At 41.3% G+C, this 19,121-nt stretch overlaps 1 protein-coding gene across 2 annotated transcripts in view; it reads left to right on the forward strand.

The window, feature by feature from the left end:
• Positions 1-19,121, forward strand: part of LOC104919270 (plexin-A1) — a 255,711-nt gene that overhangs the window by 134,441 nt on the left and 102,149 nt on the right. For both annotated transcript variants that reach the window (XM_019272556.2, XM_010731243.3), the window contains exons 5-9: positions 4,818-4,918; positions 6,648-6,771; positions 7,089-7,242; positions 8,341-8,440; positions 16,617-16,731. In XM_019272556.2, the coding sequence (XP_019128101.1) occupies positions 4,818-4,918; positions 6,648-6,771; positions 7,089-7,242; positions 8,341-8,440; positions 16,617-16,731 (594 nt within the window). The remainder of the gene's footprint in view (positions 1-4,817; positions 4,919-6,647; positions 6,772-7,088; positions 7,243-8,340; positions 8,441-16,616; positions 16,732-19,121) is intronic.

A 19,121-nucleotide genomic window follows, 5' to 3' on the forward strand; every position in this document is an offset into this window, starting at 1 on the left:
TTGCCTGTCCATATCAGTTTGAAGACTAAAATAAATGACTAATATGGACTCTTTTCCCTTCGTGGTCTCATGATTTCTATCTTCCCCCACCTCACCTCCTAATTCTCCTGTCTTCCCCTCCTCTCTCCTTCTACTGCCCACAGATGAATGTGTTTCCCTTTGCAGCAGCAAATAGGCTAGGGTGAAAATGCCATATTTAATTAAATAGGTGGTTCTCACTTACTTACTGTCACACACAACACACACACACACACACACACACACACACACACCACCACACACACACACACACGCTCTTCTACCACCTCAGTAAGACAGTCTTTGGCCAAGCATTCCGTTTATCCCATCCCATTATCTGTTTTCTAAAACCTCAATAATGAACTGTTCCATTGGAATACATCTCGCCCCACTACCACAAAAGCCCCGTTGAATAAACCTCTCTCCCTGGCTGTTGTGTTTGAGCGTGACATGTTTTTTTTTTCCTTCTTCCTCTATCAGAGCTGCTGTATTACTAGCGTGGTATTTGTCCAGGCGCAAGTAATGACTGCATTTGCTGCTATTTGGTGTCCTGTTAAGGGCCTGTGCCTGTAATGGTAGCATTAATAGTTATCAGACAAGGTTACTATTATCATGCTATGAATCTGCCATAAGCTATTGTGTCCAACTGTACGTTGGACACAATAGCCACAGAAGAGGGATGTGCAGTCTTGGTGAAATGGGGATTGGTACTGGCATCTAGCTCAGATGTGTTGTTATGAAAGCTCTGTAAGGATGCAGCTTTGTAATAACATGATATTAAGAGGCATGAATTTCTATGGGAAAAGGCAAAAAAGGTAATTTTCTCTTTTGGGGTGACTTTGATTATTGGCAATAAAAGCTTTTTGCTCCTGCACTGTTGTCATTAACATGTCTGAGACTCCTGTCATGCTAGCAGCTCTGTAAGCCTGTACTTAGGCACAGTGATGCTTTCTGTCAAATGCTAATGCCAGTATGCTAGATGCTAGCCATGACAATGCTGTACTATATTTGGAGGGTATATGTTAGACGTTCACGTTCTTAGTCTTGAACATTCTTGTTTTTGTACAGCTGAAGGTCATGAGATATTACACTATTTATATATATATATATATAATATATATATATATATATATATATATACACTAAAATGTCTCCATTTCACCACAATTAAAATACTAATTAAAATATTAGAATTGTTTTCAACGCTTACTAGACGTTGATCATGTTCTGTCCAAGTCATTATTACCTAACCAAAACAAACAATGCACCACACGTCTAATAAACACTGATTTGTCTGTTTGTATATCCGTCAATCAATCAATCAATCAATCAATCAATCACAATGTGTTGTTAAGGCTGTTGCTAGTCTATGAGTTATCATTGGCAAACACCACACTCTATAAGCTGACAGATCCTGTCCGTATGTTAGCAGTTAGCTGGCATGCCCAAGGAAAAGTCGGTCTTGTCTAAAGAGCTCCAGGAAGCTTACTCTTTATAAAGTATTCGGCAACTAAAATGTTGAATTAATGGCGTGTATGTGTGTTGTGTGAACGCACAGTACACTTAAGGGTGATTCATCCAAGCAAGTATATCAACATCATGGTGGGGCTAAAGGAAAAGTCAAAGGTTATTTTAGCTCTTGATTCGCTCCAACCCTCATGAGCTTTGAGTAGTGACCAAAAGAATGAGATTGCGGATCCTCCGCTGGTTGGCAGGGCTCAACCTCAGAGATAGGGTGAGGAGCTCGGACATCTCGGGGGAGCTCAGAGTAGAGCCACTGCAGGGCGGCATCTGTTTGGTGCCCCCTGGATGCCTCCATTTGGGGCTGTTCCAGGCACGTCCAACTGGGAGGAGCTGGATTGTGTTGCTGGGGAGAAGGACATTCCTAAACCTGCTGCCACTGTGACCCGACCTGATAAGAGGATTTCATTGATTCTTTGTTTCTTGCTTTTGACTTCAAAGACCAAACTGCAACATGTTAATAATCCACACACTATTAATACGTTGATGCAGTTTTTTGGTTTGCAAAGATCTGTCTATGTTTTTAGATTTTGTGATTTGATGTTCCTTGCAGGTATTGACACTGAGTTTTCAATCTTGTGTAACATGAAACTACTAAATCTTATATGTCAGAAGAGAAACTTGACTGGTGCCCAGCACCCACAAACTGACAAAACTGCAAAACTCTGTCTTGAATGTCAAGTTTTCATGCAGTCTACTTCACGTGTCACGACTGAAGCAGGGCCTAACGGAGAGGATGAGGAAGATGAACTTTAAAATTCAATGTGATGTTCACTTCAAAACCACTGCACAGATTGATGAATGAGAAATGAAGGGTAGGTGGAGAATGAACACATCAGAAGTACAGTGACATGAAAATCAAATATGCATTATGTGTCTGATTAATCATGTAGCATTTGTTCAGGAAAAAGCATGAAAGAGCCTGATTTTACTGTTTGACGGTTAAAAGAAAATTGAAAAAAAAGGGGGGCCATAAAGGTAGAGTTTCCTCTTTGAAGGTTTCTCCACTGCTGTGCCTGCAGCTGCCATTAGAATTCACCCTCACCACCTTCCAGCTCACCTGGTATGCCCCCTGCCTTTGCAGTGTTATTGATGTCGTACTTCACCAGACTAAGGCAACTGGAGGTGTGCGTGCATGCACGTGCTCATGCGTGTCTTGGGTGGTCATGTATGTATTTAAGTATTTAACAACTGCCACAGAAAACTTGTCTCAAACTCTCAGTTTGCACCAACTTCCTCACTGGTGTGTGTGTGTGTGTGTGTGTGTGTGTGTTGCCTGAGGCAGTTCCCTGTCTGCCAATCTGTCTGTCACTGGTATCCAGTAAGTTGAGATAAACGGATGAAAATGGATGTGGATACACTAGTGATTTTGGAGATTTAAGAGAGTAGAAACTGAGTTTGCACGGCAATGATTAAAGCGTTTCAGGATACCTTCTTGAAGGATAACTCCTTGACTTTCGGTACTCCACAACTCTGTGAAATTTGAGGTAACTCTTCCTGATAAACATGGAGGCAGACAGATGGTGGATGGTGAAAATGCAGGCAGCAGCAGAAAAACACGCATGTTTTATGATAACTGCAGAGACAAACTATCTGTGGACTTCTTAAATCAATTCCACTGCGTCTCACTCTCTTCCCTGATGTTCAGGTGCGTCTTTGGTTGCAGTTTAAGAGGCAGGTAAATGTGGACAGCATTGTTTGATGTCCTGTTAATACCCAAGTTCTCCAATTTCCCCAAAGAGTCATTAAAGTTTCATCTTATCTTCATGCACACACACACACACAGATGGCAGCCGGTAGAGATTTAGCAGACAAACGCGCACATACTTGGATGTTATCTTATAGTGTAATGTACAATAGCGTATTCTCTGTGAGGAACTCACAGGCAATAGAAACTTGGACCTCTTATTGTTCTGATGAAATCTTGTGCAGAAATCTGTGTGCCATGTGTGAGATTCAGTGCTAGAAAGAAAACAAAAGAAGTGACTGAAGGTCAAGTATCTTTTTGCTCAATTTCATCGAGTGCAGCAGCTCCCATTTTAATGACAATGTTAAAGCTTTGAAGCATGAAGGTTATATAAAGAACATGACAATTTAAGCTCAGTTCGATGGAATAGCATGCGCTGAAAAATGTGCACATAAGTCGAAACAGCCTGGGAAATGCATTGCGTAAAAGGCCTTAAAGGGGTACGCCCTAACATTTCGGGGGCTTGCAGAGGACAGAGAGTCAAAATCGACTCACGCAACCTTTTAGTCTTGAGAATGGATTAGGCTCCAAAAATGCAAGGTCTTACACAAAAGATAATGCAATGTCTTCTCTTTTTTCTGATGTTACACTATCCCTGCCTGATGAATGCTTTCAGAAGATGTGTACCATGCCAAATGGCACATCATCGTTGTGCTAGAGGAAAAGTCATGATATCACAAAATTCATACAGCTGCATCCTCTGGAGACCACCAATGTCTCTCAAAAAACTGAATGGCATTTAGTTGGGACAAAAGTTTTTGATCAATTAACCAACATTACTATCTTTAATATGTAGTGTAGTGTCCACACTTAAGTAAGAACAAACCTAATGACATCACAAGCTGTAGTATCTCATACCTAATAAACTGACCCGAAATTAAAAGTAAGAATTTTAAGAAAGTGTTTTTATTGACCAGTTTCTTTTTTGTTTTAATCTGCTACAAATAAAAACAATGACTTTTTTTTTTATATGAATGGAATGAATAGATCCGGCTGGCAATCCTGAGTTTAGAGTTTAGTTCCATTTAGATAATCAAAAATAATTCGGCCCAGTATGTTTTCAATTGAAAGGACATCATCCAGACATTCTCAGATTGTTTTCAGTTTAAGCTCCAGTGGACAGTTAAGAGCTATTTACATTTCTGGATTCTGTTTAGTATCTCTTGAAGTAAACTGCATTCTTGCATCAGCGTTTTCTGATCCACTGGAGAACTGCGGGCGGCACACAGTATATTACAGAGAGCTGTTTGTCAGAGGGTGTAATCTTAACCCATGTGTGTGTTTACATGTGTTTAAAACCTCGACTTCTCCCCCTCTAGCTTGCCTTGTATGCAGCAGTGTGGAGTTGTAAGCAGCACCTCCAGAGCTGTTTATCTCTGATAGTCACAGTGGGCTTGTTCCTTTAATCTCATGTTCCAGGCACAGGACACCTCCGGTAGATCCTGTGCACATCCGGCCTATATCATATAAGCTGTTTGAAGGTGGTGGTGTATGCCCAGTATTAACCAGGTGTGCGTTCCTGTAATTCCAGGTCACCCGTGTACCAGTGGAGAGCTGTGAGCAGTACACCTCCTGTGGAGCCTGCCTGGGATCAGGAGACCCTCATTGTGGCTGGTGTGTGCTGCATAATGTGTAAGTGCCTCTCACTATGTTCAGCCATGCAGTCATCTCAGTGGTTAAATGAAGTGGGTGCTCTGAAGTTATAATCTCATACTGTGGCGGGAAGAATTGTAGAAATTCTATCAATTCTTTATGTTCATGGTAACCAATATTATGTAAATCTGTTTGGCATCACATTTGATTGTAGTGTAGCATGTCAAGTGTCACAATTTGCAGTCTTATAAGGGCTGCGTTCAACAAGAAAAAAAAGTCACATAGAGAAGAAAATGCATATTTCTTAATGCAGCCAACATTAATTATATGCAATCTTTGTCAAAAATTATATCTTTACATGGCAAAATGACCTGTCTACCTCAGAAGCATCATCTGGGTTTTATAAATATTGTCATTAATACATACATTTGGGTCATAAATCTACGGGAGTAAGACTATGTCACTTTGCTTTTCTTCTTATATGATGGGCTTCCGACTGGTTAGTCTTAAGGCTTGTGTATGCTTAAGATAAACTGGTTTGCCTGATGCATTGTCAACCATATCTAACAGCAAAAGTCTTCATGGCTGGTCAGAGCAGTACAAACAGTTATGACGAAGGGCTTGACACAACAATTGCTGAATCGCGGGATAACCGCAAACCTTTGGATAGTCTTACCTTAAACAAATTGATGCTGTTGCACTAATTTGTGCACTCATTTGACATAAAGGAGAACCAAATGAACGAATGAAAAACAGAGCAAACCTTTCCTACTCTCTCACCTCTGTGTGTTGCCAATCATTGCATGAAGTGGTCGTGTTTGTTGGGTTTCATGAAGTTGGTAAATTTGTTCGACACAGTTGCACCAATTTTGACATTGGAATGATTTTTGGGCAGAGGATTGATTTGATGTCAGATGTGATTTGACTCATACTGACCCCTTTACACTCAAATCAGCATCAAGTTGGCCCATTCATATTTCAATTCTTTTTTTTTTTTTTACCTGTCGAATAAACCTGCTCTACTTACACCGGAAAGAAACAGTCAAGAAATTGACCATTTGTAGCAAATCATACCTTAGATATTGTGGCTGGCTCTGTGAGGGAGCTCTCAAACAATCCGAGATGAACATTTCATCAGAGTAATAGTGGGAAGTGTCTGGCTTTAAAGGCCACCGTGTACACCTGCGTTGATAGCCAAGCAGCTGATGAATGAGCCGCTGATGGTGAAGCATGAATGAGCAGATGGTGCCAATCAGCTAATGCAAGTGCGACTTCAGAGCTCTGCCTAAACCAACGCTACGGCCCATTTGTTTTTCTCTATGTTTGACAGTTGTGCTGTATTAGGTCTCACGATGATAGACAACCTTAGAATTATTTATAAGCACTCCTAAACCATAAATTAATTTGGATTAATGCAACCCTTGGTCACAAGCTATACAAACACATACATATTGTTGTCAGGGTACCAAAACTCTGAAGATCCTCTCTCTAATCTCTCTTTTAATGTGCTATTGTAAAAGTCCATCACTCTCTTCACCCTTAAACTATATGCACTGTTCAAATGCATCTCCCTGATCTGCTCCCATACATCCATCCATACACCCACTAACCAACAGGCGCTCTGCCTGAAAGAAACCCAGCTAACACAATGCATCTTACCTAACAAAGGACAACAACAAACAGGATTAGTGTGGATTACCAAATCGGAATGAAATCTTATCAGTGTTTCTGAATGAAGATGTGACTGTAGTGTATCCTCCGGCCATAGATGTTCGAGGAAAGACCGGTGTGAGCGGGCGGAGGAGCCTCAGCGTTTCACCACCAGAGTGGAGCAGTGCGTCCGACTCTCCGTGCAACCCGACACCATCTCTGTTACCATGTCAGAAGTGCAGGTACGTTGTGTCGGTGCGTGTTTGCTCAAATGTGTCAAGTGTGTCCGTTGTGTTTGCGTGTTTGTTTGACGGGAAGAAGTGGAAGAAAGGATGATGGACAGCAAAAGTGAGCAAGATAAATGTGGAGTGGGATCAATAAAGCTTGTTCTTGTGTCATCATGTGTCCATCATTTTGACTATGAGCTGAAAAAGGGAGTTTTGAGCCTCATGTCTGCTGTGGACCAGAAGAAGTATTTCTTATTGCATCACTAATGAAGTATATCGATTTTAAATTCATGCTGCCCCGCACCTTTCTGCTTTTTACTTCCTTCTCCTAGTTGGTACTTCAGACACAGAATGTGCCCAGTCTGTCTGCTGGAGTGAACTGCTCCTTTGAGGACTATGTGGAGACAGAAGGGCGCATCTACAGTGGACGGATCTTCTGCCTGTCACCCACTACCAAAGAGGTGGCCCCCATCACACGAGACCAGGGTAAAAATGAATATCAGCATTATGAGTATGCAGGGTATCTGTAAGGTGTGCAGTCGTACTGTTATGATAGGAAGTTCCCAGACGTCTGACGTGAATTGTCTCAATTTGGCTGTCTGACTGCTTGAAGGGCAATACATTTACAGTAAATGAACCAACAATTTATGAAATGATGTAAGAAATAACTAAAGTTGAAAAAAAAAATCTGAATAATATTTGTATTTCAAGTGTTTTTATTTCGTGTCACTTCTCATATCAACACGTTTTTGTTACCTGTCAATAGTCACCCCCCAAAAACAACCACCATATGCAACCTTGTTAAGATAGCTAAATGAAAAAAATACGATAAAAGATGTTAATTCAGCCGTTTCTTGCTAAAGCTAAGCAGGGGATGGGGTCATGTGATTGGTTGAAAGATGAGATGGTGGTGACAAAACTACTGTCAACTATTTCTTGATTCAACTATTTATTTTAGATATAAGTAAAAGTTTTAACCACAGTTCTCAATCTGGATATGCTTTGTTAGAGCCTCCCGATGGAAGTTACACTTTATGGGAAAAAAAATGAATCATCATAAAATGTTTACTGGCATTATGGACACTTAACAAACTTTTGTTTTGTGGAGAAGACGACTTTACTTCATTCTGGGCTTTTCGGTTGAGCAGTTTTGTTTGATGCTGCATAAACTTTTTTTTTTTTCAGCCTGTTCATTCAACTGTGTGAAACACGAGTCACTCTGCTCTTTAAACTGCACCCATCTCTTTGTGATTATCAAAATAAGAAACTGCTGATTCACAAACTTGTCCTGCACAAAACCCATGAATGTATATGGACAGCTGAAGTGTTTCCTCCATGGAGTAACTTCTCAACCACTTCTATTGATTCTGCTCCAGGCTCTGCTTACTTTTCAGCAGAAACACTGTAGCTCCAAAATGTCAGCTGTACAGGAATTGACAAGTTACACCTAAAACGAGGCTGTTAACATTTCAGAATACATTGCCTGGACTCGCATTTCCATGCACATACTACATACCAGATGTATCCTGTAGAAACATAGTAACACTGCTGAAAGGTAATTTGGTGTTTGGTGGCTTTTTGCAGGTGACCAACGTGTAATAAAGTTGTATCTGAAGTCTAAGGAGACGGGGAAGAAGTTTGCCAGCGTGGACTTGGTCTTCTACAACTGCAGCGTCCACCAATCGTAAGTTGTTGTTGTTGTCAAAAGAAAGCGTTTGTTGCTGAGTATGAATGTAGTGAAATTAGAAGTGGAAGAAATGAGCGAGAAAAAAATCTCTTTGCATACGCAATTGTTCGAGTTAAATCGCCTGAATGCTATTTCCAATACACAGTGATATCACACAGCCAGCAAGATGCAGAATAGTGGAAAGCATTGATCAACAGAAAGGTGACTGTGGTTCTTTACCAAAGGCAATAATGCTAAAATATTGGCGTGCAAATAACTCCTACGTATAATGGAGAATGGAGAGAACAGCGTGCAACCTCTGCTAATTCATTATTCAATGTATTCAAGCTTTTTACAAATCAATTAGTTAATTAAATCTCAAGCAATGAAGGGACTACTGGTGAGTGAAATAATAAATCGATTCCTAACCATGCAAGACCTGGAAGGGCGGCCAAGCTTGGGTGGCTAAAGCACGTCAGTCGTGTTTCTTGGAAATGAATTATCCCTAATTTAAGTATAGGGATACTGATTGGCTTTTCAGTGCTGGCATGAGAGCAGTTTTTTTGTGTTTTTATACATGGCTGAGTATGTTATTTAAGAAAGGAAAGCGAAACTAGAGGCTGCGCACAATCTGTATGTACACTATTCTAATTTGGTGAAGAGAGCAATTCATTTAAATTGTTATGTCGGTACTTTATCATAGTCGATTTTTTTATTTTTTGATATCTGCAATGTTCCTTGAGTTGATATTAGTTGTTAGAGTGAACACTAAATTGTTTTCTGTCAAAACTAGATTTTATAAGACAGCACTTATCAGGATTTTATTAAAACTTCCACTATGATGCTGCGAGAGTTGTTGACCTTCAGCGCTGTTAGCTATAAGGACAAATATCAGCTGCAGCTTATTAACCTTAATTACATGAGGTGGCCAAACTATAACCTGACACTGCTGTTATCTGCTCTCTGCACGCTGCTGCTGCTGCTATGCCATGCATACACTGCCAAAAAATGTTTTATTTATTTATTTGGGCAAAAATTACTGTTGAAGAGTGAACTGTGTTGAGAAACATTAGCAGCTGGCTTGATAGTAAGTGTAAGTGATGAGCTGGTAGATATCGAACAGAAACTGCCCTTGCGGATTTGCATATGCATGATACTGTAATGCAACAATTTGCATATTCCCCATTTAGAAAAAAGATTTTTTGTTATATTATTATAATATTAATATTATAATATATTATAATATTATTTATTTTAAGATGTGGAAGCTTCATTATTAGCTTTAATCACTATTCAAGTTCCCCATTGTCTTAATATGGATCTAAACCTAAATCACAACACAAATACCACATTCACTGAGAAATATTGATGACTCATGTTTAAGCGAGTGGCACTATGTCTGTCTGCCTGAAAGGTCAATAATTTGTGTTTCTAGTCTCTGTAAAAGGAAAAAAAAAAGTGACTGAAGAGGACTTAAAGGCCGCCAAATCTAGCAAGAAAAATAAGATGAGCTAACATTAGTTTAAGCAGCTAAAGGGCAGAGCAGCAGACGTGAATGTGCACCAAGGTGTTCACCAGATGTTTGGTGCATTCTCTATCACAAACTAATGTGCATAGAATATTAGATCACTCCGAGTGAGCTTCCCTACGACTGCGAGCAGCTCAAGAACAATATCATATTATCTTATTATTTACTTTTCATTTAGAAATGTGATTCAAATGAATCTTGTTTAATGCCACGGAGACCAAAAAAATACAAGAGAAGAAATATCAGTCAGAAAGAAAAATGAAATCAGTTATTTTCCTAATTTTTTTTTAGCCTTTCTGTGTTTTTTTTAACCCAGTGAAGATTTTCAGCTGAACTTCCACAAAGAGAGGAGGGGGAGTGAAGTGAGGGAAGCGCTACAGCAGCAACAGAGACGGGCCTGATAATGAATGAAGAACGTGCTCTTAATTGACCTGCCTTGTTAAATAAAGGTTAAATGAAAATAAATAAAATGTCACTCCCTAAATGACTCTTGGCTGCTTTTCCGAAGTCGCTGAGTGGAATTCGCCGTCCAGACACTCGCTCTCTCGCTCTCAGGTCTCTTCCACCTGGCACCGGCTCACGATCTCGCATTTAGGTATCTGCACTTTGTGTCGATACGTCCCAAATGAAAATGCATCTGTGGCATACTCAAAGTGGATTTCTCTTCCTCTAGCCAAGCGTAGATTGATGAGAGCATGACTTACTCCACTAATGTTTACATCATTCAAAATATCCTTTACTGTAGCTCTCAAACAGAAAAAGGGAAATGCCCCTTTTTAACTAATAAAAGCAGAAATTAAGAACTCTTTCCAAAGTCTTTTTTGTGCTTTGCTATTTGGATTTTATGCTTGATTTACTGGATTTATGAAACAGATCAATAACGGATTTAAGAAGGTATGGCCCACATTTAGACTCAGTTCAGAAGTTTTGAGTTAAAATCTTAATTCCTGAACCACGGGCCTCACAAAACAAGTCTAAAGTGCACTCGTCCTCCTTTCTCTCTCTTTCATGCCACCGTCCTTCCCTGATTCCCTCCCTCCAGCCCCCTGGCACTCTTTTCCTCTCCTGCCTTCCCACCTTCCTCTTGCCTGCCTATTACATTCTCTTTTCCTATTCCTCTCTTTACCTCGACCCCTCTTAGTCCCCCAACCCACAACCACCACCACCGCCGCCACCTCTTTTTTTCTTGCCCCTCTCTCGTTCATCAAGCCCATTTATTGCCTGTGCTCTGCTCTTGGCCCCGCATATATCTGCATAGTAATAGACCGTTAATTAGCTCGAGCCGGGGTGCCTGTGTGGAGATCGTCATAATGGAGTGGGCTCGGAGAGAGAGTGCCCACCTGGGCCACTTCTCGGGGCCTCCAGGCCTAGTTCAATGGTTTTGATTCATTTTGTGAATGTGGGTGTGTGTGTGTGTGTGTGTGTGTGTGTGTGTGTGTGTGGGTTAAACAGCATATGTGTCAGTGTAGTGTTCAGTCGTACATATTGTGTGTGCATTCAGGAAGTGTTTTCTCGTTTCTTGTGTGTGTGTGTGTGTTGCGTTCCCCTGATTAACCAGCCCACCTAGCCCTCCTCTCTTTGCTGCATAAACAGCCACTCTGCCGTTTAAGCCTTTGATGTTGGCTTCGCCGGCCCCCCTCAGGACTCTGCAGGACTGTAAAACTACAGCGCAGTTATTACCGCAGCAGCTGTAACATAAACCCACATATTACACAACACCTCCCCTTCACCCTCCACCTCTAAACCTTTAACCCCCAGCCCCGTCGGAAGGTGCAGGAGCCGCGGCGTTCCACACCTCGCTCAGTGCGCTGTCGGTGGATGCACCAGCTTTGTACATTCTCATACGAACGCACACAAACAGGTGCACGCACAGTCGGAGGGAACACGCAGAGACAGAAGGCACAGACAGCAAATTACGCTGCAAGCTATTTACATACGGTGTTACAATATTAGAAATTTGCATTAAAAAAGAGGTTTGGAATAGTTTAATTGAGCATGCGGGAGGAGGAATAATGCATCTTTAAAGAGAGGTGGTAGGGATGGTAGATAGTAGGGAGAGCGCTGGAGGGAAGAGTGGGACAAGGGAAAAGAAAACTTGCGTCTCCCTGGAAGCCGGTGAGGGAAAAGACAACTGAGAGGCAGGCATGACGAGGGACAGAGAGATATAAAGTAGAGTGTTGGCGAACGAGACAGAGATTGCGCCCATTGTGTCAAGAATAATGCGTCCCACACAGCTAAAAGGTTAGCGCTGCAGCCTCAGGCCACCATGACCATTACAATATGAAAGGGCTGCAAATCTATGCGGTGAAAAGAAGCACTCAAGGGAGGGGACCAGCCCACGCTCCGGCCCCTAGGATGTGCTCTCATGCAGGCCGACTGTTCGCTTTCACCTCCTGCACAAACACCAAACTCTGTTATCCGCTGGCAACTTTCCGGAGTCGTCCTATTCGTTGGAACTTTTTTCACAGTTGCATCACCATAAGTTGATGTAGAATTTTTGTGTTGTTGATCCAATTTTGCAGTTAGTGTGACCCGTTTTAATTAAACTGAGGGTTGAGACTTGCAGACTTACTGCTTTTGGACATCGCAGTGACAAGATGCAATAATATCTTATAATGAGTCTGTGTCCCCTGTTGAGAATCTAAACTTCTCATTTGGTTCCTGTGCTTTGTAACTTCATGATGTATGCATCGTTTTTATTGCTGCTCACTTTATTGGATAAAACACAAAAAGGGTTATTTATAGATCACATAGCACAGCCACCCTTATCTGTCTTCTAAACACTACGGCACGGAAGATATGTGGCAGATAGGATGTCAAACCGATTGGCGGTTTTTAGCAGAATCACGACATGCCCATAGTTGCCTCAACCACTGATTACGCCTTTAAAGCTTCAAGCTCTGTGCCTCAAAAATGGGTCACAGGCCTGCTCCATTTTGGGTCAGCACGCGTCGACAAGACTAACCTCCTAATTAAGCATAAATTACAACCGCATCTGTGACTTTATCCACACTGATGTGAATTAAACGTGCATGCGATCGTTCGCTCCTTTCATATACCGATTGTGCGGGGCCATTGCTCGCATATCAACAGCTTTGCTCCATCGATCTGGCCTCGCTAGAACAAAAGCTCGGAGAAGATGGAAAGGCGTTTGACCCGGCTCTGTTGCTAGGCCTTGTTAAATAGCAGGGGATTTTATTGACTACATTGCAGCAGCGCAGCCACTTACCCAAACCTGTACGTCCAAGCATTGACAGCTCTACTGTAGGACAAGTCTCCACTGCCCAGGTGACCCAGAGGAATGCCACGATGTCAACACGGGGCAACAGTGTGTGTGTCTCAGTCTGTAAGTGTGTGTTATTGCAGTGTGTTATGGGCAGGCTTGCACAGACACACACATGAATGTGTTAATGCGTGCGCACTCGTCCCTGCAACAAGAAATCGATAAACCCTGGGGTTAATAGTGAGGAGGAACTGGCTCACCAGCTCTACTAACAAACATCAGACTGTTAGCATAACCTTAGTCCACCCTTCTCCCCATGGAAATCCACTGGCATTGATTATAAGCCTCACACTGCAGTTCAGTCTAGTCTCACTAGCTTATCGCCGGCTGTATGAAGCCCCCATCATTCTGTCACTCCAATCGGGCGATTTAGGAGTTAACCCCCGAAAATCTGAATAAACCAAGGACAGAGGGACAAAGACAGAGCGAGGATTAGACTGAAATCCAATTTAAAGTCAGTCTTTCCGGCAGCACGGTGGCATTGTGAGTTAAGCAATTGTCCTTCAGTTTGGAGGACCCAGTTTTAAAGCCCCGGTGTGGCTCATTAATGAGGTGTTTTTTGGACCAGACTTGTCAGAAATCACATGTCAGTCAAACAGTGAAGGTGGCATTGTGATTTATTTTTCCTTTGACTTTACTGTTATAAGAAGTTTGCATGTTTTCAAGCGCTCTTTCCAAGACTCACATTTCCAAGCAAAGAACAGCTGAACATGAACATGAACCGGATACAGACTGAATCACTGGTGTGGGTTATTAATGATCAAGTATAATATTATAAAGTATAATCTATCTATCTATCTATCTATCTATCTATCTATCTATCTATCTACATTGCATTGTACAGTACAATACCATGCTCATTATAAATAGATTTGACTGTTTGGTCTCTGGGGTGCAGTAAACTGAAGCATAGCCCTGTCATCACCTTAACGGCTGCCCCTAATTATGCACCCGGCAGAAATGGAGCAGCATTTGCATTTATTTGGAGTCATGACTATAGCCACACACATAATTCACTGTGAAACTACAACTTTATGTTTTCTGATCTTTTTATGTACAGATTACACAAACGTTACAAGTTAATTTGTAAGTTTTAGAGGTGCTGGTATTTCTTTTTTTGAACCTTTAAACAGACGCTAGCTGTTTTCCCTTTGCTTCCAGCTTATAGGCTAAAATAAGATAACAGTCTGCTTGTTGTAGCTTCATATTTAGTGTACAGACACAAGAGTGGCACCGATCTATTCATTTAACTTACACAATAATAATAATAATAATAATAAGTGTGAGATGATGAACCCAACAGAAACTGTAGCATTCATGTATATTCATGAGCACAACAAAGTAACATTAACATGCTGTTTGGCAGCGCAATGCAGTGCATTGTGAAAAGAAATCCGGAGAGTGATAACAGGCTGATGGACACATACAATGGACCCTGCAGGTTCCAAGTCTGTTCTTTGGGTGGATGTGAGTTGGCGAGCGCAGACTGTGGGTGTGTGGGGGTTGAGCTGCAGAAGGCCTGACTGAGTACAGTGACAGGATATGAGAGAGCGGACTGATGTAACGTGTAATTAGAGCTCGCTTTTCCTAAGCCAGTTAAGTGAGGTTTAGTTCAGAAGTGGTGTAAAGCCAGGATGTGTTCCAGCTGAAAGAGAATATCAAGAGAATATCAACGTCTGTCAGGCAGGTTCTGTAATTATTGTTAAACTTCTTTTTCATCATTTTGCAGCAAAGTTTGCAGCGAAGTGAAGATTTTTTTGTTCTTTCAGTTAGCATTAAAAAGACAAGAACGTGACAATAAAGATGGGGAGCCTTCCTGTGTCTTCCTGTGGGTGTCAGATAACTGACAGAAAGTAATTTAACACAGCACACTTGAGGAAATTATGATCATGTCGACACTTTATTCATCCTGAACATGTTGACAGTGCTGAACTTAGAAAAACAAAGTATGCGTGCCATAGCTAAGATTCTTTTTTCATTTAATCAAGAACACAAAGCTAGTTAATGAATTGAACTCCTCGTATTAAATACAAATTCAATTCCTGAACTAACCTTTTTGTTTTTGTACAATCTTCCCTTCAATTGTTTATTCTTTCTTTTTTCCTGGTAGCCATGATAGCCTTGTTTTTGTGTGCTAATCCATGTTTGAATGTGCATATATTCATTCTGCTTCCTCAACTCTGAAGAAGAAGCACACAAAAAAAAGCAAGTGTTATATAAAAACAGGCTTATCTTGGTCTGCCAGCTTAGTTCACTATAAGCCTCCGAGCATGGAGAATAAGAAGGGAGGAGTGGATCGCCAAGGATTCTCTCTTGCGCTCACTCTCTCTCTCTCCCTCTCTCTGCTGTTCTCTCTCAGCATCCGTCTTGGCCTCGCTGACAGCTGGAATAACGTCTTAATGCACAAGGCCGCAGTTACACTTGTCGTTCAAACGTGATTTTGGGAGATATGGTCGTAAACATTTGATGTTATGTTGATGCGTGTCCACGCTCGGCCTGTCAGTGTGCGACGCTTCTGGTCTTTCCTGTATTTTAGCTTGGCAGCAGTTCTGCCTGATCTATGATGAATTCAGGTCACAACAGCTGAGTTTCAATCAGTGTGTTTTTATGCTGATTATTATAAGCAGAAGTTATGAAGGAAATGTGTTCTGGAGGATTTTCTAAACTTTACAGAGATTTAGCTGGCTCCTTTTTTAAACAAAAATGTCTTTCTTTGTTTCCTAAATGCTTCTGTTTATTTATTTTTTTGGTTCTTAGATACAAGTATTCAAACTAGTATACATTAAATATATGTGCCCAATATGTGAATATTTTCTGATTCAACCTCATGCTGCATTTACACATTATATTTAGTTAGTTACATCTAAAAACATGAGATTGGTACTGCAATGATAATTTATTTGTGTGCTTTAATGACAAAATTGAATTATGTTTAATCATTCCAGATGTTATGAATGCTTATACAGTACATAAACATGTGGTTCTGATATGCAGATGATGTATCATTGTGTTTTTTATATGATGTTTAAAGGCCAGGAGTTAAAGGAAGAATCTGAATGATATAATCATTGACTGAAATGATGGAATCTTTTTTTTTTATTTATATTATTTACATTTTTAATCTTAAGTTAGGTGTATTGCTTATTGAGCAGCTGTGCACTGTAAACTTGTCAGTCATATCTTTTGGATAAACTTGACGACACTGTTTCTAAATTACCATTTTGACAGATAGTCAATAGTTAGGGTTAGCCGCTATAGACAAAGAAAATAGGGAAGTGGACGCTCTTATAAAGAAGATTTTTGGAAAGACCACAAATGGAGATTTAATTTTAAAATGACTTTTAGTAACTCTAACCCCTCTCCTACCTTCTCACCTTCTTCAGATGCCTATCCTGCGTTAACGGAAACTTCCCCTGTCACTGGTGCAAATATCGTCACATGTGCACACAGGATGCCAGCGACTGCTCCTTCCAGGAGGGACGAGTCAACAACTCAGAGGTGAGGGTTCGAGCACACACACATACAAAACATACAAAGGCACACACAGACATGTAGTTAAACATGCTGTCACAAACACTCACACACACACAAACAGAAATGCAGATCCAGAAGCACACAAAGCAACACAGGAATATTTGGTATTATTTAGTATTAATGCATGTGCACACACGAACACACAAGTATGTATGGTGGCATAGTAACGCCAATGGCGCAGCTGGGACTTGTACACCATTTAAGTGTGTGTATGTGTGAGTGTATGAATGAATGGTGCTCTGAGTGGCCCAGCAGCAGCTGTTGTACTCCAAGCAGCGCTGGATTTATTCACTTATAAACAAGTCGTGGTGAATGAGTATGCAAATGGAAGCGCGCGCGCGCGTGCGCTGCCATCCCAAATGTTATATTTGCATGAAAACACCTCATCTATCCACGAGCTGACTCGCTCGCACAGTCCCTCTGTCTGCGTCTGAAAGTCTCTAATTCTCGCTGTCTTTCGCACAAACACGGGAACTCACACTGACAAACACAAATAAACTTTTGTGTTTTCTAATCGCTGCACTCGACACCTTCACTTTAGCTGTGATAGAAGGTTGTTGATTTCGCTCTCTCTCGCTCCTTTTGGTCGTCTTTTCTCTGGGTTTTTTTTTTTTTCACTCTGTGTCCTCTGACAGCACAGGGGGGGAAAAAATCTGATTTGATCCCATCAGATTAACATGCTATGTGTTGCACACAAATGCAAGCTGTGCCTTCATTTTCTTCCTCCCGCGCCCCTTTTGTTGCCTGTAATTTCCTTTCACTTCCTCGTTCTCTCACTCGACCCATCTCTCTTTGGGAAAGTTAAAACTATACAATCAGAAAAAAACAAACAAACATACAAGTCAGTGTGGGTGGGCATGAAGGTGTGTGTGTGTCTGCATGCACATGTTTTGAAATTCCTGTTTATGTTTGCATGTGTGTGCAACATATATGTATCGTATATCCGCGTGTAAAGGCTTTGTGTGTGTCCGTGTGTATGAGTGTTTATCAAATATGCCAGAGGAGCGAGGTATGTGTGTGCATTGTAATTCGGGCAGTAATTTCAGGGCATTTTGTGCAAGTGTGTGTGTGTGTGTGTGTGTGTGTGTGTGTGTGTGTGTGTGTGTGTGTGTGTGTGTGGTCGGGAAAGGGGGGGGTCAAGAGAGAGTAAAAGGGAGGGAGGGGGATAACACTTGACTCCACACACCCTGTCATCACATGTTACACCCTCCTGTAAACACACCAGACTGACATCCACTCTCATCTTGTTTGGAAACCAATTCAGCTTCTTTCTTCTGGTGCACTCTATCTTTTTTTTAGTGCAGGCGTTGTCATGGTTACCCAGACACTTTGAATGTCATGGGGGGGGGTTTACTGAATTTTGATAGACACACACAAACACACATACCAGTGGCATCCCCAGCATCCTGACATGGATTATTGTTATTAACACAGCAGACATTCAAGAGACGTGTGTGTGTATGTGTGTGTTTTGACGTACACACTCCGTCATTGAACAGGTAACGTTTTGAAGGGATGCATATGCGCACTTGAAGCCAACAGCGGTAGTTTTGTCGTCACACATTTATCTCCTCTAGCCTTGATTTTGTTCCAATTTGCCAGTCCGTAGCCCCTGCTGAAAGCAATATTGCCCATCTCCGCTGCCTGAAAAAGTTTCCCCCTGTGTCATTAGCAGTAGGTTGCCAAAGTGATTGAATTCACACTACACTGGTTTCTTCCCAAAGGCATTTGTCATATTTCTTGAGGCTGACTTCACTTCATATCTGATAAAATTCAGAGCATCTGTGAATCTGTTCTGCAGGTACATCACAAAAATACACCTTTTCCTCTGTAAACCGATAACCACTAATGCATTTTTATTTATTTATTTATTTTTGCTTCTCTTGAAGTAAATATAATTCTCTGTTGTCACTTCCTGGATATGTAAATGTATATAAATCAGCTGTGTTGTGACAGCAGATAAACACAGAGGCATATTAGGGGCGACCAGGCAGAAAATTGCCAGAGTCGGAAGAAACACTTGAGAAGGCCATGAACAGAAATGTGTATAAACACAAACAATGAGAGAAACAAACACCAGGACAAACAAACAGAGAGACAAACAAATTTGCTCTGCTCCAATGAATCCAAGCGTTCATGCTGCTAGAGCCGACCGGGCCGACTCCGCAGGGCCCGCGGGTCGGTTCAGATGACTTCAAATCAGAAAAGAATAACAGAAGAAGTAACAACAGGGTCGTTTGCCTCGCCTGCTTTTTCATTTATTGATTGCAGCTCGCTCGCTCGTTAATTAAGTCGTTCATTCATCTTGCATGTGGTTGCTTTTTGCTCGAGATATTTCATACCCCCCGAATGAA

The sequence above is a fragment of the Larimichthys crocea genome, chromosome XV (genome assembly GCF_000972845.2).
Source record: "Larimichthys crocea isolate SSNF chromosome XV, L_crocea_2.0, whole genome shotgun sequence".
Taxonomy (NCBI): Eukaryota; Metazoa; Chordata; class Actinopteri; family Sciaenidae; genus Larimichthys; species Larimichthys crocea.